General features: G+C 34.3%; 1 protein-coding gene across 1 annotated transcript in view; it reads left to right on the forward strand.

The window, feature by feature from the left end:
* The window catches only part of LOC128995527 (uncharacterized), a 144,818-nt gene that overhangs the window by 57,418 nt on the left and 63,907 nt on the right, over positions 1-23,493 (forward strand). Inside the window, exons 5-6 of the mRNA XM_054420546.1 lie at positions 11,877-12,094; positions 18,931-19,815. Coding sequence (XP_054276521.1) covers positions 11,877-12,094; positions 18,931-19,815 — 1,103 coding nt within the window. The remainder of the gene's footprint in view (positions 1-11,876; positions 12,095-18,930; positions 19,816-23,493) is intronic.

Consider the following 23,493-nt stretch of genomic DNA (forward strand, 5'->3'; position numbering starts at 1 on the left):
ACTTTTATTTTTTTAACTTCAGTATCAATATTCGTTTAAATTGTTTCACATGTTTTCCATGCTTACAAAGTTTATTTGCAAAATTCGTATACCATTGTAAGATGTTTTTCAATCATATGATTTTTGCCTGTATGTTTATTTTCCTTTGTGCTTGGGAAACTGAGTATTTTCCTACTAACAATAAAATAAAGAAAGAAACTTGTTACCCTAAGTCGTTTATCTCTGTTTCTCAATTTCATTATGTTTTAAGATTAAAATAACGTAGCCGCTTGGATATTTTAATGGTTATCATGTTATTTTATTTAAAGGCCTATATACTATCTTTATATATATGATGTTAACAACTAGAAATTATGAATAGACCAAAAACAGTAGGTAAGTAATGACGACTTTAACTATTACTAAAACAACGTACTTTAACTTGGTTTTAAAATTATTTTACCTTAACATGAGACTTGTTAATTGAGGCCAGTTGGTAAATAGCTCAGATTGGATATCATTGTGTATTTAGCTTATTTCTACATTGTCTTTACATCGACCTTCTTTTGCAAAATGATATTGTTGTTAAATATTTTCTGTTATTTAATGTTGAAATATGTACATACGAGTAAAAGTAATAATTGCTTGCAATTGATCAGTTTAAAGGAAACATGTAAATAAAAACATCCATTATTTACGAATACTATGTTCGTTTAATTATCGATAATTATGTAGTTACTAACGATAATGACATGGTTATACTTGTTGTAATTAAAAAGTAAAAATGCAGCACAAAGTATATGAATCTTAAAATTTGTCAAAAAGTCGAGCACACTAAGGTTGATACAAGTGGCAGGCTTTAGGTCGGAGGGGAAGGTGTAATTGTATCCAGTTTCCCCCCTAACTCACCCTCTTCTTCCCCTACTATCCCCATTCCTCTTTCCCCATCTCCTCTAAATTCTGTGTTTAATTCTACTACTTTTTCTTCTGTCTTAGTTGTGCTAATACCCTACATTCCCTACATTGTTTTATTTATTGAAAACATTGTATTCAATATTATTCCATCTTGTATAAAGGTAAAAATGGAGTTTGTCCGTTGGTATGTAAAAATAAAAATAAATTCCACTTCCTCCCTGTATCAACTATATTTGTTGGTTACACAAACTTGAATTAAATTTAAAACAATTTCAGTTCTCAGAAATATTAAATACATAGTTTGAATGTTTTGCGTGGTAGAACTAAGGAATACAGTTATTTCGTAATTAAATTTTGAAAAATATTATTCAGATCAGGTCAGTTTCGGTGGTTAGGTTAAGGTAGTGTATTAAACACACTTAATGAAGAAAAGCAAATAAACTTAACTTCACAATTTTGAAAATAAAAAGCACAACTTCGTACTATAAATATAAAATGATGATTTATTTATATACAGGGTGTTTTTTTAAAAACTTGCATCTTTATTTATGTAAAAACCGCAATAGATAGAAATATGCAGTTTGCGGGAATCATCTATTGACGTAGGGGGACCAATTGTTTTGAATTCAACGTTACATTCACATTCCCCCCCTTTCCCCCCTGACACCAACTTATTTTTTTTAATAGCAAGGTACCCCTTGTGACATATCAAATGAAAGAGCATAAAAAAAGAAAATGTTTGATGAAAAAAAATTGAAAATCGGTTCATAAATTTGTGAGATATTCCCCCCCTCACCCCCCCGGAACTTAATTTTTTTTAATAGCAAAGTACCCCTTGTGACATATCAAATGAAAGAGCATGAAAAAAGAAAATTTTTGGTGAAAAAAAATTAAAATCGGCTCATGAATTTGTGAGATAATCACCCCCCTTTTCCCCTACCCATAACTTGTTTTTTAATAGCAAGGTACCCGCCCTTGTGACATATCAAATGAAAAATAAATTTCGCCAAAATTTTTCTTTTTTCATGCTCTTTCATTTGATATGTCACAAGGGGTACTTTGCTATTAAAAAAAAATTAAGTTCCGGGGGGGTGAGGGGGGAAATATCTCACAAACTTATGAACCGATTTTCAATTTTTTTTCATCAAAAATTTTCTTTTTTCATGCTCTTTTATTTGATATGTCACAAGGGGTACCTTGCTATTTAAAAAAATTAAGTTGGTGGCAGGGGGGGAAAGGGGGGGAATGTGAATGTAACGTTGAATTCAAAACAATTGGTCCCCCTACGTCAATAGATGATTCCCGCAAACTGCATATTTCTATCTATTGCGGTTTTTACATAAATAAAGATGCAAGTTTTTAAAAAAACACCCTGTATAAGTGAAAGAATGGTTTAATTACCTTTACTGTCAAAACGATCCTTGTAGTCTTAATAGGCTACTGCAGTTTCGATGACCTTTTCATGTTATCTTCTTCAGGCTAGTGACATCATCTTCGTTCGTTTTCACGAACACGTAATTAAAAACCATTGAACACACGGACACGAACACGAAACATTTAAACGACACATTAAACATAAACTGTACAAATACTGGGACGGCAAGAGTGTGTGGTGGCGCATGCGTAATATAACAAAAGTGCATAACAAAAAAAAAAAATAAAATAAGCAATTCAGAGGCTGTCAACATGAAGTATTTATATATTTCCAACTTGAACAATAAAATTGTATTTTTATTTCTATTTGATTTTTAGACTTAAATATTTTGACTCCCTACATTTACTAGCTATTTTTTATTAAACATCTCTATTTTGTCCAGGTTCAATGTACAGTAATTATTGACATATTGGTTGGGGAACAAAAGTTATTAATGGATTGTTTACCTTAGTTATAAGGGATTCACTCAGATTATTCTTTAATATTACCCACATTTCAGAATATTAACAGATTTAAATGCTACTGTTATTGCAGCTGTGCCATGCCAGAAACATTTAAAACTCAACTATTTTATCTGGCTGTGTTTACAACATTACATTTCATAATTTTCGGAACGAATAGGATAAAATTCAATTGGGAAAACTATGACATTTAAAGTACAATATTTTTATTTAATATCTTACCTGCATTATATTATCCCTTAGATATGAAACGTAATAGTAATGGAATTATAATATCCCCACAACAGCAAACCTGCAGACTAAGATAATTTACATTTGCCTGATAGGACCTTCACTAAAATATTTCCTTAAAATAATTTCAGACTGATTTCCTACTCAAATGACATAAGATTTAACCGTTAGATTTAAATAGTACGTAGGCTTGCTGCTACAGGGAGTTTAATCGGATTTCTATCAGTAAAGTGTAATAGCTTAATGAAATAAATAAATTTGCTATTTCATATTTAGCAGACCTGCGGTAATATCCCCTAGATGGGACAATTGGCCAAAAGTAATAATACACATTCACACATTTACAAAATTAACAAAAATCATTTAGTTAAACGTATTGCTTTGGAATGTTAGCGCTGAGTGTAGATGGAAATGTTTTCAACGCTACCACTAATTAGTGAGTCTTTGAGTATTTACAGTTGAATTAATCTGCTCTGTTCACTTCATTCCTTAGAAAAAACTTAAAAACTTTACTACATGCTTAAGTGTGATAAAATAAAACAAAAATTATATTATCGTGCAATTGATTCTTTAAGTTAGACGGGTAAAAAATAGCTTAAATAGTTTTAGCTAAATTTTATTATTGAAAAATATGTTAACTTGTGTTTGTTCTCTGTCTGCGTTAAATTAGATTACATTAAATTCAAAACGTGTATCAGGTGTACCATTTTTAAGTAGATATTTTGCAATTCAGACCATATTTTTAAGGTTCTCACAAACTCCACAAATAAATAAAAGTTTTATGACTAAAAATGAGACAAAACTTTTCCAGCATCAAAGAACAAAAGGTTTGTAATTAAAAGATAAAAGTCGCTCTCTGGGTACCTTGGAGGTTTCATTGTCATCTTTGTGGAATTGTAGAAGAATCTGTGATTGGTTCATATCTTATTTTGGTTCTGTACCAATTTGATATAAATATAATAATCTCATTTCCGTATATATAAAAGTAATAAAAATTATTTTAAAAGAGATGTAGCCCAACAATGACTTAGTATATAATTTAGGTAAGTTTTGAATACATTACACTGTTGGAAATTATTTAAGTGATTAATTTGTAATTTTGAAAAATAAAATTACAGATTTTCGAAGGGAGGTCTTCTTTGCAAAACTAATTCTTCTTATCTAGGTGGTAGAAAACGTATTAAAACATCTCTCGGTGTTAGCTTAAACATCTAGTAGACCAACCACCCTAATTGATTATTTATTGCTTCGATACATTTATTTTTAGAGGAGCGAGCTGGTCTTAGTACTTCGGTCTCCGAGGTCCCTGGGTCAAATCCAGCCAAACAGCTACGACTCTTTAGGTTCGGCCTGAAATAATGTGAGAGACGTTTCTGGGCTAGAGAAACAATAGTGTTATACTTATGATAGCGTCCTAGAATGTGAAGGTAGAAAAATACTCCCGCAGCAGAAACCTGCAGACTAAGGGAATTTTAATTTACCTGACTGGAATTCCACTAAATTATTCCCTTAAAATTGTTAGATTTATTTCCTATTTAAATATCCTTAATTTTGATGAGTACCTAGGTTTGCTGCTACGGAGAAGAAAATAGGGATTTTTAATTGAAATATTGATACCTTAGTATGGAGTAAACAAAATTTCATTAAAATATGCACATAGACAAGCAAGCCACAACAGTTTATTTATTCTCCATAAGAATGACATGGTAATTTTAAATTTACCCTTTTTGTGATTTTTTCCGTAACCAGTAGACATACAACAATCCTTCAACATTATAGATTGATTCTTTTTTTTTGAGCTTTACAAAATGGTTTGGAAAGAAATTGAAAAATTTTATGTTTACAGAGTGAAACCATAAACCCCTGTATCCATAGTCCGATCATACCGGTACGCGAACTCGTTCGAATAAATGAAGGTTACACATTTATACTAAATTTAATCAAAATCAGATCATTCTTGCTATAGTTCGTGCTACGGACACATATATGATATATGTGAATCAATATATATGAATTTGAACGGAAGGTGTTTTTGGCCTCTGGGGACCTCAAAACGAAAAAGTAAATCGGTCCCGGGTCCAGGTCTTACCGTGAGACCTACAGTAATAACCTATTCCCTATACGGGAAATTCGCTAAAATAAATGTACTTCTTATATGCAAATATGTATCTGATGCGTTATGTTATTTGTAGCTTTTATGACAAAACTCAGTGTTTGTGTAAAATAGTACAAACGTGTATGTGTTAACATTACCATTGTATTCGTCTTTATAGCTTACCTAGTTTAAGAAGGGACATGTAACACTTTTTGCTTATTGTCAATAAATAGCTAATAGCAATAAATTTTATACTAGTATCCCAAGTCTTTTTTATATATCAGCTGTGTTTATATCTAGGATTTATCAAGTGACTTCCATACAAATTCCTGGTTGTGCGCTTATTATAACAAAATCATGGAAATTTCAATCTTTAAACTCATTTTGAAATATGTCATTATGTATAACATTAAAATCCCATCCTTAATGCCGCTTTCATTAATGACCAACTCATTACGACATAGAGACTTTAAAAACATTACAAACGTAAAAGCAGTTTACTACACTTGAGTTTATCTCGTTGGAACACTAATGGGCTGTGTACAACAATTTTTAATTTTGAAATTACTTTTGCTTATTAATAGAGAGTGATTCACTTTCATAATTGATATTTTCAACTATAATTCTCAACCAGTAAATAGAACACACAATTATTTTTCAGGTCCTTAGAAGTTAAAAAACTGTTTTATGAATCAATATGAACATCTTCACTGCATCAATTGTTTTAAATGAAGCCAATAATAATGGACTTACTAAAATATTTTAAAATAATAAAAGCATCATAGTTGTAGATTTAACAAAATTTGAAATGGATGACCAGAAGTCAAACTAAATAGGACAAATGTAATAATAAAAACGTATAAAAAACTAAATACTTGAAGATAATTTGAAAACGACGGTTGAAAAATGTTTGTAAATAACTGTTTGTGATTTAAATATTTAATTTGTAAAAAACCTAGATAAATTATCCCGGAGATATTTTTAAAATATTGTATTTTTATCAATAAAACCAAACCTACATCTTTATTCCAGTTATGGATATTTACCATGTGTAGGTTGAAACCTAAAGAGTAACCATATGAGATAAAACTTTAATAGAAACAACGTTACTTATGTCTAATTGCCCATCTAGCTTAAATGAAACCGTTTTCCTCAACTTTATAGCTTACCTAGTTTAAGCAGGGACATGTTTTGCAATTAGTAATCACGTGGATTTCGATACAAACTTTTTTACAGCCAGCAATAACTCACAAAAAGTTGGTACAAAATTTATACAGGGTGTTTTTTTAAAAACTTGCATCTTTATTTATGTAAAAACCGCAATAGATAGAAATATGCAGTTTGCGGGAATCATCTATTGACGTAGGGGGACCAATTGTTTTGAATTCAACATTACATTCACATTCCCCCCCTTTCCCCCCCTGCCCCCAACTTATTTTTTTTAAATAGCAAGGTACCCCTTGTGACATATCAAATAAAAGAGCATAAAAAAAGAAAATGTTTGATGAAAAAAAATTGAAAATCGGTTCATAAATTTGTGAGATATTCCCCCCCTCACCCCCCCGGAAGTTAATTTTTTTTTAATAGCAAAGTACCCCTTGTGACATATCAAATGAAAGAGCATGAAAAAAGAAAATTTTTGGTGAAAAAAAATTTAAAATCGGCTCATGAATTTGTGAGATAATCACCCCCCTTTTCCCCTACCCATAACTTGTTTTTTAATAGCAAGGTACCCGCCCTTGTGACATATCAAATGAAAAATAAATTTCACCAAAATTTTTCTTTTTTCATGCTCTTTCATTTGATATGTCACAAGGGGTACTTTGCTATTAAAAAAAAATAAGTTCCGGGGGGGTGAGGGGGGGAATATCTCACAAATTTATGAACCGATTTTCAATTTTTTTTCATCAAACATTTTCTTTTTTCATGCTCTTTTATTTAATATGTCACAAGGGGTACCTTGCTATTTAAAAAAATTAAGTTGGGGGCAGGGGGGGAAAGGGGGGGAATGTGAATGTAACGTTGAATTCAAAACAATTGGTCCCCCTACGTCAATAGATGATTCCCGCAAACTGCATATTTCTATCTATTGCGGTTTTTACATAAATAAAGATGCAAGTTTTTAAAAAAACACCCTGTATATTTCCTCGCAGGTTTAAAGATCTTTGATATTTATCATTGTCACAGCCAAAGCTCCACCCAAGCCCAGTTAAATAATGACTTTGTTTTGGAATTTTTTGTGTCTGCAGTTAGCGACCGGTTTTTGTTTGTATTTCCACCACGGAACACTTAATAACAGAGTGATTAGAGTAATTTGTAACATTTACTGAATTAAATTCACTCCGGTAAATTATTTATTACATAATATATAATTAAGTTTGCTATATGGATTGACTTTTATCTTAAAGTATGTTTAACATTCGCTTAAAGTATTTAAAAATTAAAATTAAATGGGCTAATTATAATATTAAATTATAAAACTTTACATAAAAAAAATAAAATTTGTAAATTTAAAAAATATAAATTTAAAATTATATTAAAATATTTAAAAACTTTAATTTTAAAAATTAAGCTAAATAGTCCTGACCATACTGTCAGATTTATTTATTTAGAGAAGGGGCTTAAAATGTGTTCAAACATATTGGGGACCATTCATAGCACCATCGTTATTCTAAAAGTGTTTCGAGTTAGCGGTTTCAAATAAAACCGCAAATTAGTAATTGTGGCTTCGTCCATATAACAGACTATTGTGGGTTTTACTTAAAATAAATTTATACATTTTAATCTTTCGTCTAATATCTGTCTATAACGGTTTTAGATGGTTATTCTGTTTTAAATACTGTTTATTAATTGATACAAAACTAATTTGATTGAAAGTGGAATTAGCCTCAGAAACATAAAGATTTTGGTTCACACTCATGATAGACTTTAATATTGCAATAAGAGAGATTTTGTATCATACCCTAACGGTTCTGACTTCAGGGTCTAGTTATATTTAATAATTTTTCCCACCAGATAATGTAAAAAAAATATTGTTACGTTTGCATTGTTTATATTCACTCTGTTGCTATTTTTATAAAGCTTACTATTATATTCCACAACAAAATAATTAAAACCCAAAGTAAATTAAATAGAAGAATAATCAACATTGAATACCTATATTAAGAGTTCATTTTTTATATCATACTGTACAGAGTCTTAGCAAAAAGGCAAATAAATTAACTATATCAGCAATCTGACACATACTTCATTCAATTAGCTCAAAAACCCTTATCACAGGCAAACGTTGGGAGTAACTATGATATTTAAGGGGAATAAAGTTTCAATAACTTCTGAACTGAAATGTTTCCATCATTGCAGGTTAATCCACTTTGTTTGGAGTTTTAAGGGCCATAACATACTACTTATAGTCAGAATAGTTTGGACTGTTTTTGTAAAAATTCAGTCTATAGCTCAAATTCACTCACACTGACACACACACACAAACAGCATTACTTCAAACGCCACTTTTTGGGGTTCAGGGATACCTAAATCGGATATTTCCTCTGAAATCTCAAACTCATTAATGTAAATAATACCTTCTCCATATACTTATGTATAGAGGGAAAATTAAATAAAACAAGACTTGCAAAATTTTGAATTTAAACACAATTCCATACAGTTTTAGGGACAGATTTGTAAAAATGCTGTCAATTTCGTATCACACATGCCACAGACGAATAACGACAGGGAAAGCTTATAAATCTCATCCTACAGCCCATTTCACAAAGCACTTACCATCCACATTACGTCAACTGTTGGGTGAAGTGCGCTCACATCTCATATGTTCAGTATTAGATCCATTATTGAACAAAAACTTATACGACTGAGTAAAAATCAGACAGATTTATATAGTTAGATGAACCTATATAAATACACCTTATAATGTCTGTTAGCATGTAGCAATTATAGTAGTACACATAGAAAATTAAATATTAAGAATTAAATTTTTACCATAGTGAGGCTAGGTTAGGATGGTTTATTTTAGGTCGGATTAGGTTACTTTGTGTTAGGTTACGTTAGGTTAGGTTGAAAAGGTTAGGTAAGGTTACTTCGTTTATGCTATGCTATTTTAGGTTAAGTAAGTCAGGTTAGGTTACTACCAAGGGGCGTTATTTAGCGAAGGGGTATGAAGGATGGGTGTTAAATAAATGAGATATTGGTTTGTCCCTGACTTTCATTAGCTGCTCACTGAAATAAACATTTAAGAAAATCCCAATGATCTAAGGCAGCTGAGCCAAATTTAGATCTAAATAGTGTATGTAATGACTTTGTATAATCAAACCAGCAAAACATGGTGACAGCCGAATGCTCATTTCCTACACTAATTTGTTAGAATAAGTTCACTTTGGGTCTGCATAAGAAATTTTTATTGTACATAGTTTAAAAAAATCTACATAAACCCTGGTCTAGTTACTATAAAAATATACTTATTGTAAAATAGCGTCACTAATTTCTTAAGCAACTAGGTTAAGATTTATTTAGGCCTAATATAACTCTGAATAAAACAAAAAAATCCGTATTTGAAGGCAAGAACTATAACCACTTGTCTACCAAGTACATATTCAGTAAATAATATAAAAATTACAAAATATTCCATTATCATTATTACAACATTTAGTATATCTGTAAAACACCAATAATGGGATTCGTTAAGTTACTTATGAACTATTACGTTATACCTCACATAACTTTTAAAAGGACAAAAGGGTGGAACAAAGGAGGATAAAACTCATGTAATGCGTCTTCACCACACGATACCAGATAAGCAAGGAGGGATTTTGGCCATAAATAAACCCAATGTTTCCTGCCACGGTCTGGCCAGATATCCCTTAATTGCTTACTGCTATTATCTGACTAGCAAAAACCCAGCTTACCCTCAAACCCGTGTGGAATTATAAACCTACGTTATACCAATTTATTCTCTACTCATACAGGTTTTATACGATTTCAATAAAATAAAATATAAGCTGTAATTTTTTTTATTTATTTAGAAGCTATATAGTTTTTCGATAGGTCTTTTTTAATTGCATTTAGTATTTTTTTTCACAGTATATTTTATGTCGAGAGTAACTAAATAAAGGTCAAAAATAAATATTGCTTTTAGTTCTCGGTCATTTATGTCTTCTGAGACGGTTTAAAAAAGTTACTAGTTAGCTTAGTTGTCTGTGCTCGCTTGGTGATCGGGAATTTGATAAAATGGTTTTTTATAGTTTTAAAACCACCCTTTGTTACAATAAATGGCCCTTGCTGTATAAACCTGTACACAAGGCATCTAACCTCAATTATTCACTCTCAATTCATATTCAGGTTTAAACACGTGTGCTTAGCTCAATGTTTAAAAAGTAAATAATTCTGAAAAGTGTTTTCCCTCAACAGTCGTATCTTAGCAAAAACTAACTATATATTTTGAAATAGAAAATCAATATAATGTATAAGTGTTAAAAATAACATACTACCAAAAAATTTAACGTTTACTGAATGTTTGATGTGAATAGAATAATGTTCTAGAATATAATTTATTTGTCTTCACATTACTGCTCGAGTTTAAATAGCTGAAAGTACATTACTACTCCTCTTTAAATACCTAGAAGTGCATTACTCCTTCTCTTTAAATATCCGGATGTACAATACTCCTCCTCTTTGAAGTACATTGCACCTCCTCTTTAAACAACCTAAAGTACATTATACCTCGTCTTTAAACAACCTAAAGTACATTGCACCTCCTCTTAAAACAACCTAAAGCACATTGCACCCCCTCTTTCAACAACCTAAAGTACATTGCACCTCCTCTTAAAATTCAAATTCAAATTCATTTATTTTCTCAAATTACAGTTTTGTATACAGCACAGAGTTGTTTGTATTTTCTTTTAAACAACAAAATTAACCTTTAAACATATCTTAATAATATACCTGTCTTGTATACAGTGAATAAAACATCTCGTATGCATATAGGCCTAACATATATATTCTTAAACTAATATTTACAAAACACAAAAGACAGACAATTTCATAACTCTATAATACTTGTTAGAAATTTAAAAAAAACCAACCAAATAATAAAACAACCAAAAGTACATTGCACCTCCTCTTAAAACAACCTAAAGTACATTGTACCCCCTCTTTAAACAACCTAAAGTACATTGCACCTCCTCTTTAAGCAACCGGAAGTACACCACTCCTCCTCTTTAAATAGCTGGAAGTACATTTCACCTCCTCTTTAAATAGCTGGAAGTACATTTCACCTCCTCTTTAAGTAGCTAGAAGTACATTTAACCTCCTCTTTAAATAGCTGGAAGTACATTTCACCTCCTCTTTAAATAGCTGGAAGTACATTTCACCTCCTCTTTAAATAGCTTGAAGTACATTTCACCTGCTCTTTAAATAGCTGGAAGTACATTACTCCTCCTCTTTAAATAGCTGGAAGTATATTACTCCTCCTCTTTAAATAACTGAAAGTATATTACTTACTCCTCCTCTTTAAATAGCTGGAAGTACATTATTCCTCCTCTTTAAATACCTAGAAGTACATTACTCCTCCTCTTTAAACAACTGGAAGTACATTACTCCTCCTCTTTAAATACCTAGAAGTACATTACTCCTCCTCTTTAAACAACTGGAAGTACATTACTCCTTCTCTTTAAATATCCGAACATCCTCTTTAAATAACCTTGGTTCTCTCTCAATAGCTGGAAGTACATTTCCCCCTATTATGTTACAGGAGTCCCTGGGCCCGCTGGAGGTTCGCCTGGACGCCGGAGTCCAAGATCTCTTCCGAGGTTTGAGGTCCCTCATGCTGGCCACCCATTGGCACACCTTCACCCTCATTTATACAGGACTACCCCTCCGTAAGGACGTGGCTGACGTCATTTCCACCCCTCCTCTCCAGCCCAAGTTCATACCACTACGGCCCGACGCAGCTCGGCAAGCAATATTCAGGTAGTGTTTAAACATACAGATTGACACTTTTTTATGTTTTGGAATGTTCTGTAGATTATTTTGTATTCCCTGTATGAATTTCAGCTGTCATTTTAGTGTTACTCGTAAAACAATAGTTCTTTTTCAATCAGCTTTCGAAGAGTAGTCATTAGACACTATTGCGATTTTTTCATCAACAGTTTGATCTTTAGAGTTACCTGGCAGACGTTCAACCATTTTTTTTATTTTATCCTATTCTATTGCTTTTACCCCATACATCTTGGTATTAGCCTAACCAATGAAGACGCCTTTTCAACGAAAGACCGAAAAGTCTGGCAGAAATCTCTTAAATAACGACGCGTCTCACGTTTAAACGTTTGATAGGTGTTGCTTCAACATCCAGCTATTTACTTAGCTCTTTTGCGTTCAAAACAAGTTATAGAGGTTATAGATATTAATTTTCTCGTAGTCATAAAGCTATATGGAGCTATATGGTAGTTATATGGAGCTGTGATAATGGTTTGGTTTTGATTTGATAGTGTTGTTATGTTGACCAAAAGGTCCGATCCAATTGGGATAAGCGGTTGTTAGATTCCTATCACTCTTTTGCTCATTTGCTAAATTTCAAAAATATTTTGTACTTTCTCCCCATTTATATATGGAGAAAGTATTGTTTTAATTAACATTTTTGAGTTTAAGTTTACGGCAGAAATATTCGTTTTGGCTCCCCTTGAACCCGAAAAGAAAATATTTTCGAAGTGATACCTGTATGTGTAGTTGTCTTTATGTGTGGATGTGTACAGAGCTATAGAATACACCTGTGGTCCAAGTTTGGTGGGTTCTATTCCCTGGTATCTCCAGGTGTTTTTTTCACGTATTATTATGTTTTTTTTTTTTTAAATAACCATAAAAAAAGGGAATTTTTTTGATCCTTTAAATTCTAAAGAAAACAGTACACCTACAATGATGATTGATTACGGTTCAAAATTTATTGCAGTTTTTTTAACTTTCCCCAAAATTATCATAGCTACTCCCACCCCCATTTTTAAGGAGTTTCCATGATTAAGGGTTGCTGACAATCTCTGAGAAAGTATAAAATTACCATTTATTTCTATGTTCAGATTGATTGAATAAATGAATTAAATAGGTACCACTTTTACACTACTAATAAATAAATTAGACTCGTTAAAAATAAGTGGAAAAGCACATCTATTTTGCATAGGGATATAAATACACACTTTATTAACACAGCCAGTGTAATGTCTGTTTTGCGCGGCTTCACATGTGCATTTCGATAATTGTAGGGATGATTCACACATCAGCCAATTGACATGTGTCGGAATCAGGCTTTTGAACCGGCTTAACCAGAGATAGCATTTTGCTTGTGAATGCTTTAATGCAGTAACTAATCATTTAAGCGGTTATTCACAGTATACTACTTAATGATAATGCTAAAAATATCTGGAAATTAATTCATTAAAATGCTAATCAAGTTAACATTTTGGATTGACAAGCTATTGTTATTTGTGTAATTTGTTTGGAATGCTCTTATACTCTGTGAAGTTTCATTCATTTGTATTTTAAGATATTAAAATTTAGAGTGATCAAGAGTGGTAGAAAAAGTTATCTTTCTTTTAAGGTTCGTGTTAATTTTACAAGAAATCCTTTAGTCAGATATTGTATATCAATCGTGAATTATTGTTTTTCTCTCCAAATCGTACCAGTAATAAGATTTATTAATTGAAAAAACTTTTTTTTTTCAAAACCATCCATTGCATTTCACAGCTAAATGGCAAATTTATTTATTCTATAAAATAATTAGGAATGAAGTTTTCCTGATTTCTTAAACTTTTTGTTAATTTGTTAACTTTTGTTAGATTTTGGAATAATTGTATTACAACCGATCTCTTCCAACAGAAATTGTGTTGTGGCAGAACAGAACCTTTGTCCATGCCTTACGAACACCGACTTAAAAGGGACAAATTTTATGAAATAAAGTGCCTCACTAACTAATGTTAAAACCATTAACTAGTCAATGCTAAAATTTATTAGTTTGAACTACTTGTGAAAACAATTGGCTGGCAAACAGGACTTTTAATTTGATGTAAATTTAACTCAACTTTGTCTGGCATTGTGTGGTAAATTTTAGTATGCCCAGGATAACTTAGCTATGAGCTGTTATCAACTGGCTGGGTAGCTGAGTGGATATAGTAATCAAAAGGTCGCCGGTTCGATCCTGAGAAAGGTCAGTAGCTTTTTGATGGTTCGAAACTGGACCCAGATGTTCCTGATCATTGGGCTTTAAATAAATGATCCTGACTAATGAAACAGCTGATCTTAGTCAGTAACAAAACTACACAAGGCATCACACTTCATTCTACACCGATCCTTCACTCATATTTGGGTTAAAATACGCACCTAGGTGGCGTCCCCATCTCACCAATTGATAATTGATAATTGTTGGTAACGTTTTCTATGTCTTGGAATTTTTTTTGACAGAGGGAGGTGAATTTGTGTATTGCTAGGTAGTTGTGTGGTTGACGTGACCAACTAGTTAACAAGTACGCTGACCTTATGATAAATCAGTAGCTTTTTGATGTTGTAAACCAGACACATCCGTCCCTTATAGTTGTATGGCCTTGATCAATGGCATTTAATAAATAAAAAGCTAGTAGATGAGTGAACGAAGTGAACGAATCTATGTATCGTGTTCGTGTCTAGCGGAGTCGGAGAAAAGTTGTCCACTTGTGTGTGTCTGTGTGTTCGCACCAAAAACTCCAAAAAACCAAGAACCGTCGCACTTATAGCGTTCAAATTTTGCACAAATAATTATGACACGACTGGGAAGACCTGATTAAAATTCTAGACGATTCCGCTCAGTAGTAATTATAAAATACTTAAAAAACATTTTTAAATTTGTCCCATAAGAATAACATTAGGAGCTACCTTCTTCTTCTTTGTATTTGTTTACGTTTTGCGACCAAAAATTTTGTTGTCTACTTAAGACAGAGAGAACGACTTTTACTCTAAGCTCTTTCATTCATGGAGTAAACAGTTTGGCGTCTATGAATATATATCATTATAATTTCACAGCTTTCAGAATAATGTTATTTAAGCTAATTAAATTTCACAACTTTCAGAATAATAAATTGAACTTAACAATATTAGTCGGCAGTTATATACCTTTTATGTGCAGTATTAAAATTCACCTTTAAATTAAAAGTATATAGGTATGTTTGTATTTAGAACAAAGCAGCTTTTTACATTATTCAATTTAATGTTGGCATTGAATATTAAATATTCAAAGATGTTAATATATTTTTATATTAAAATGCAATGCTAAGGGGGGGGGGGCAGGTCCCCGACGTAGAGGAAGCGAAAAGGTGAGCAGTGAAAAGAAAGGAGTACGGAAACCCTTTATGACTGTTAAATTAACGTATCGGTAATACTTAGGGGAGAGAAATAGGTCCACGATGTAGGAAGTGGTGAAGGAAGTAGTCAATGTGAGCAGTCCGGAGTGTGGGAAGCCTTTGTGACCATTAGAATAATGTATTTGCAATTCTAAAAATGCTATGGGAAGGGAGGGAAATAGGTCCACGACACTTAGGAAGTGGTGAAGGAAGTAGTCAAGGCGAGCAGTCCGGAGTGTGGGAACCCTTTGTAGCAGTTAGATTAATGTATCTGCCATAATAAAATGCTATAGGAAGGGAGGGAAACAGGTCCACGACGTAGGAAGTGGTAAAGGAAGTAGTCAAGGCGAGCAGTCCGGAGTGTAGAAACCCTTTGTGGCAGTTAGAATAGTGTAACTGCAATACTGAAATGCTATAGGAAGGGAAGGAAACAGGTCCACGACGTAGGAAGCGGTGATGGAAGTAGTCAAGGCGAGCAGTCCGGAGTGTTGAAACTCTTTGTGACAGTTAGAATAATATACCTGCAATACTAAAATGCTATAGGAAGGGAGGGAAACAGGTCCACGACGTAGGAAGTGGTAGTGGAAGTAGTCGAGGCGAGCATTCTGGAGTTTAGAAACCCTTTGTGACAGTTAGATTAGTGTAATTGCAATTCTAAAATGCTATGGGAAGGGAGGGAAACAGGTCCACGACGTAGGAAGTGGTAATGGAAGTAGTCAAGGCGAGCATTCTGGAGTGTAGAAACCCTTTGTGACAGTTAGATTAATGTAACTGCAATATTAAAATGCTATAGGAAGGGAGGGAAACAGGTCCACGACGTAGGAAGTGGTAATGGAAGTAGTCGAGGCGAGCGTTCTGGAGTGTAGAAACCCTTTGTGACAGTTAGATTAGTGTAACTGCAATACTAAAATGCTATGGGAAGGGAGGGAAACAGGTCCACGACGTAGGAAGTGGTAAAGGAAGTAGTCAAGGCGAGCAGTCCGGAGTGTAGAAACCCTTTGTGGCAGTTAGAATAGTGTAACTGCAATACTGAAATGCTATAGGAAGGGAAGGAAACAGGTCCACGACGTAGGAAGCGGTGATGGAAGTAGTCAAGGCGAGCAGTCCGGAGTGTTGAAACTCTTTGTGACAGTTAGAATAATATACCTGCAATACTAAAATGCTATAGGAAGGGAGGGAAACAGGTCCACGACGTAGGAAGTGGTAGTGGAAGTAGTCGAGGCGAGCATTCTGGAGTTTAGAAACCCTTTGTGACAGTTAGATTAGTGTAATTGCAATTCTAAAATGCTATGGGAAGGGAGGGAAACAGGTCCACGACGTAGGAAGTGGTAATGGAAGTAGTCAAGGCGAGCATTCTGGAGTGTAGAAACCCTTTGTGACAGTTAGATTAATGTAACTGCAATATTAAAATGCTATAGGAAGGGAGGGAAACAGGTCCACGACGTAGGAAGTGGTAATGGAAGTAGTCGAGGCGAGCGTTCTGGAGTGTAGAAACCCTTTGTGACAGTTAGATTAGTGTAACTGCAATACTAAAATGCTATGGGAAGGGAGGGAAACAGGTCCACGACGTAGGAAGTGGTGATGGAAGTAGTCGAGACGAGCAGTCCGGAGTGTTAAAAACCCTTTGTGACAGTTAGATTAATATACCTACAATACTAAAATGCTATAGGAAGGGAGGGAAACAGGTCCACGACGTAGGAAGTGGTAGTGGAAGTAGTCGAGGCGAGCATTCTGGAGTTTAGAAACCCTTTGTGACAGTTACATTAGTGTAACTGCAATTCTAAAATGCTATAAGAAGGGAGGGAAACAGGACCACGACGTAGGAAGTGGTAATGGAAGTAGTCGAGGCGGGCGTTCTGGAGTGTAGAAACCCTTTGTGACTGTTAGATTAATGTAACTACAATTCTATAATATTATGGGAAGGGAGGGAAACAGGTCCACGACGTAGGAAGCGGTGATGGAAGTAGTCGAGGCGAGTAGTCCGGAGTGTAGAAACCCTTTGTGACAGTTAGATTAATATACCTACAATACTAAAATGCTATAGGAAGGAAGGGAAACAGGTCCACGACGTAGGAAGTGGTAATGGAAGTAGTCGAGGCGAGCATTCTGGAGTGTAGAAACCCTTTGTGACAGTTAGATTAGTGTAACTGCAATACTAAAATGCTATGGGAAGGGAGGGAAACAGGTCCACGACGTAGGAAGCGGTGATGGAAGTAGTCGAGGCGAGCAGTCCGGAGTGTAGAAACCCTTTGTGACAGTTAGATTAATATACCTGCAATACTAAAATGCTATAGGAAGGGAGGGAAACAGGTTTACGACGTAGGAAGCGGTGAAGGATGTAGTCAAGGTGAACAGTCCGGAGTGTGGGAACCCTTTGTGAAAGTTAAATTAATCTATTTGAAATTCTAAAATGCTATAGGAAGGGAGGGACACAGGTCTACGACGTAGGAAGTGGTGAAGGAAGTAGTCCAGGCGAGCATTCCGGAGTGTAGAAACCCTCAGTGGTGATTAGAATAATGTTCAGTGTCTGCAATTCTAAAAATGCTATGGGAAGGGAGGGAAACAGGTCCACGACGTAGGAAGTGGTGAAGGGAGTAGTCAAGGCGAGGAGTCCGGAGTGTGGGAACCCTTTGTGACAGTTAGATTAATGTATCTGCAATACTAAAATGCTATGAGCAGAGAGGGAAACAGGTCCATGACGTAGGAAGTGGTGAAGGAAGTAGTCAAGGTGAACAGTCCAGAGTGTGGGAACTCTTTGTGACTAACTCTTTGTGATGGGAACTCTTTGACAGTTAGATTGATGTATCTGCAATAATAAAATGCTATGAGAAGAGAGAGAAACAGGAAATACATTACGTATATTACCAATGACTTTGGTTAATTAATGGACGAGAAGTTAGGATTTTTGTTGACTGAGATTTGGTTTTTTTTTTTAGAGGTTAGCACTGGCAGCCTCTTTTAACCTTGCATTTGCCTGTCCACATAGACTAAGCGCCCGTGCGTGGATCGTTTACAGCAAAGCAAGGGGTGAGCCGGTACAGGACAAAGGTGAACTGAAATTTAGTGGCTGTGACTAGGATCCGAACCCACGACATCGCTGCCTTGGGCCCGAAGTCCGCGTGACGCTACCGACTGAGCCACCGACTCACCATTATTTGCCCCGACTCATGGGTTGATTTGCCGATACAAATAACATTTTTGTGTTCACCAGTGACACCGGTAAGTATGCTAGGTGTGGGTGGACTCTTTCATTATTGCGCTCATGTTCACTCATCCCGTTACGCGCAGAACAAGCGTACTACTAGTCTAATTTGTAGTGAGTAGCATAGTCGCATCCATAACTCATTATTTTACACTTTGCTCTACCACATACAGGTTATACGCAAGAATGTTGTCTTGTCTTTATTTATTAATTATGATTATTCTAAACGTGTTGTTTGTCTTCAGGATGTTGTCGGACGTATCCCACCTAACCAAGGGAGTGGTGGTGATGATGAGCGACAGTGCTGCTGCCAAGCGGGTGATGGACGAAGCCAAGAGACTGCACATGGTCCAGGGCAACTTTGTTTGGCTGTGGATCGACACTGGGTCATCTCTTACCGCCAGGAACGAATCAAAGCTGAACATTTTCTACCCCTTGGACGACCGAATCAAAGACAGAAGAGCGCGCGAGAGTGGAGACCACCACGACACATCCTCCAGTGAAGACTACTTCAACAACCTCATCAAACAGCTGGGTTCCGCCAACTCCACAAACTCTACAAGTGATATGGGTAGAGAACTAAATACGCGAACGAACGAAACGGGTCTTGTTAATAACTCAAATATAAACAATAACGAAATAAATCTCGATAACCGCACTGAAGTAAACGATAATATAAATAAATTAGATAGGGTAAGCGAAAGTAGCCTTAGTTCGAAGAATACGTCTGTGTCGCACGATTATATTTGGATATCGAATGAGAGAGTTACGGTATTCTCCAAGGACAAAACGTCTGAATCTTTTCCGTTGCACGTGTTTGAAAACTCAACCGCGTCGGATTCATTTAACACTACTGCAAGCAATAATAGTGATAGAACACTAAGGGTGAGGCGGTCGGCTAAAGAGCTTGATATGGTGCCTCCTCTACCCGTAGGAGTTCTGGGCGTTCGCGCGTTGCCGCTGCGGTTCGACCGCCATCTTGTGCGGAGTGCTGTGCGGTTAGTCGCGGACGCGTTGAGACGTGCTTTACACCGGAAGTGCCACGTGGACGCACAGGAAGGACGGCAGACGCCATCTTGTCGGGACCCATCGCCCAGTTGGCAGAAGGACTTTTCACAATACTTAGTCAGGTATGAATTTAAATTTTTGACGATAGATGTTGCTACTTTTGTATGTATGAGCATATTCAGCCGATAGTCTACAATTGTAAAAATTTACAGTATTATTTACATTCTGTAAGGGGCATTAAGTGGACGTCCTATTACGACTACACCCTAGTTCCTACAAAGTTTTTGTCTAAGATCTGGAGTCTGGGCCAAATCTTAACGCCAAAGAATCATCTTAAAATTGTAAATCAGAAGTCACTGGAAACGCACCAATTCCAAATAAATATTCAAATGGTAATTTTACTAACTAAAATATGATGTTACTAAAATAACGAAAAGTATCATTCAACTGTCTTTGGACCTTAACTTTTCTAGAATGTTAAAATATCGGTATTACATCATTCTAAAAAAAGTATCCACATCCAATCACATCACAATCACATGAATCGTATCATTAATTAAAGCAAGTATTAAATTGTAGTATTTTGGATATAACTCTGGAAAAAAGTGTATTTAAGAAACAATTCTTCCTAAGTAAAAGTACGCCCGAGCTAAGTTAATTGTCAGTAAAGACTTGGGCAGTGAACAATGAGGTTGGACTCAATTTTCCTGCTTACTGAGTTCTATCTAATCACATTTAGCACAGTTAAAGTTTTCCCATTCAGCTTGCTTGCAAGAATAGGCTACAACAAACTGTAACTTGAAGTTATAGTCGAGTCAATTTCAATGTTATAAAAGAAAGAAGAATGTAAAGTGTTTGGCTGTTCGACTATAAACCTCCCCATTAGACCTTGTTTTAGTAAATTGCAACTATTTTTTTTTTGTATTTTTAAAAAGAATCATTAGTATAGATTAAACTATCATTTACTCGCAATAATTATAAGGCACTATAGTTAGTTGCTTGGCTTGTGCTATGTAATGGGGGGACGACACAGAAGATAATTTGTGGTTATTAAAATCATTGACTATATATCATCAATGTTTAAAGCAACTGTAGCAAAGAGTCACCTGTCCACCATTTATTTTTAATTTCCCGCCTTATACATAGTATATGGAGAAAGTATTGTTTTCGTCAAAATTTTCGAATTTGAGTTTTGAGTGGATATATCCGTTTTGGGTCCCCTGGAACCCAAAAAAGTGGTTTTGGAAGTGATGTCTGTGTGTGGATGTGTAAATAGCTACAGACCACACATGTAGTTCGATTTTGTTAAAGCAGGTTTTTATTAAAATTATTGTGTTATGGTCCTTATAATTCTAAACAAAATAATGCAACCCCCCAATGCTGTAACAATTACGTTTCAAATGTTATTGCAACTTTTGTGATTTTCCCCTATAAAATATCATAGTTACTCCCACCCCTTATGATAAAGGTTGTTGCAAACTTATAGGAGAAAGTATGTGTCAGATTTCTGATACCGTTTGGCATTTATTACAATTATTACCACACTTAAACAATTTAAACAACAAGGTGCTTTCTATATCAGAAATTACATGACGTCTATCAAACTACCAAAGTCTATTACAGCAGAACATAAAGCCTAAGTGCATTTGGACGGCTGACTAATGTGAAGCATTATATTACTTCATCTATGGCATAACTGTCCAATGAGTAAAATGGCCTATAACATTACTTCTCTGAGCCCTACTTATGCCGATCCATGCCTCGTGGATGCCTTTGTTTATTTTATTTACATAGCTATTATAGCTAAATTAATGGTATTTAAAAATAGGCTTTGTTTTTGCATTATTCTTCTCATATAGTTTATGAAAGCACAGCCTGAACCTTTGAAAGTCTCTTAAATTTAAATTTAATTCGTTAAATCATTTAAAAGAGAGTTTATGGAGTTTCTATGACTGTGAAGCGATGTTTTAGGTTTTAGGTTCAAGCACAGAAAACATCTGTGGTTCAAGTCGCGGTGAAACCACATAATTGTGTTCGCTTAGCAATCAAAAGGTCACCTATTTTAACTTAATAAATTTCAGTATCTTTTCAAAGACTAAACAACCTCTAATAGGTCTACTAAACAATAGCCCTGATTAAAGACACAGCTAGCTTATGCCAGATAAAATGTACAAGAGGCATCTCCCTTTATTCTAAACCCTCCCTTCATTTTTAGGGTTTAGAGTACGCTCCTATGCGTTCCAATTGTAATCGGTAATAATAAAAATAATAATAATAATATTCATACAAATATGGGCCTAAAATATGGCAATTATACTAATTAATTCAACACGATTTGTTAAACGTAAAAGATAAAAACATGTTCATGTTTTCGATAGTGATATATATGTGATATAGAACAACAATACTACTAAATTTGTGAGTCAATAAATGACATAACACTAGACAAAATAATAACTAAAATAACATTGATATTATCACTCATGAAATAAATTTAAAACTACCATTTTATAATACAATAACAAACTACAATTAATGTTCAATATGTAAGGATTGCAGTACAAAATGTCATTGTCATACAATACAGAATTAGTTTAACAAAGATGTAATGAAATTTAACAACTTCATTAGCAAACAGATTAGGGTTGTTTACTGGATTTCATTCCGGACACAATAAAACATGTTTTCAGTGCAGACTGCTGGTGGCGCCTCTGACCATCCCTAAAAACCTTTATTCAACAACACCCGCGGGGATAACACAGTCTTTTGCTCTCTTTAAAACCCTTCCCTCATCCAAATGGTAGTACAGTATATATAGAAAAAAATATATTCCTAACATTGTAATCTCTATTATTATTTGAAATTCAAATCAATGCAAAAATAGATATGTCATTTATAAAAAAATTTAAAGTCTATATTATACTACTTTTATAGTCATTTGCTACTTAATTTCTGAGTATGGTACTATAATACCTCCGTCACAGCAAACCTGCTGGCTAAGAGAATTTTAATTTGTCGAAAACATTTTAACTGAAATGATTTCTATACCATGTCAGATTTGTTTCCTAGGACCTAACGTTAGGTTTAACGAATGCCTAGATTTTCTTCTATAGGGGAAGAAATTTTTTTTTTTTTTTTTTGGGAATACATAAATTTGCTAAATTTGTTTGAAATATATATAAATAAGCAATCTATTACTTTTAATCTTAAGTTTTCTTGGAATATTGTCCGTAACCTTTAATTGTACAACAACATTTAAAAGTTTTTACACACTTACATGTAAAAATGTTTCATAGATATCGGAACAAAAACCAATCTATATCTATAAAAGAGGAACTATGTATGTATGTATGTATGTATGTGTGTGTGTGTATAAATACGTTATGGACTCCGAAACCGCTCGACAGATTGTAATGAAACTTTCAGGCATTATTAAGCATCTTTCAAGGATGGTTCGAGTGAAGTTTGGTGCAGATCCGTCAAAAGGGCTCTGCCCCAGAGGGTTTTAAGTGGGCCAATGTCAGACTTTTTGATCTACAATGTTTACAAATAAATATAATTTAAAAGCAGATGTTTACTTTCACCAACTGTTTTGTAGGTTTGAATAATCACAACATTCTGTATTAGCATTAGTCATGATTTGAAATAGTGCCACAGTGTTACTACAGAGTGCAGCACAGAGAACTATTTTACTTTTTAATAAGTCCAAATGTATTAAACCCCAATCGCAGCACACCTGTGCAGTCAACAACGTTTAAATTCTCCAATGTTAAATATTAAAACATAAAAACCTTTAGCAA

Source organism: Macrosteles quadrilineatus, unplaced genomic scaffold (genome assembly GCF_028750875.1).
Source record: "Macrosteles quadrilineatus isolate MER2022 unplaced genomic scaffold, UCM_ALF_1.0 Scaffold_5__1_contigs__length_97177068, whole genome shotgun sequence".
Lineage (NCBI taxonomy): Eukaryota > Metazoa > Arthropoda > Insecta > Hemiptera > Cicadellidae > Macrosteles > Macrosteles quadrilineatus.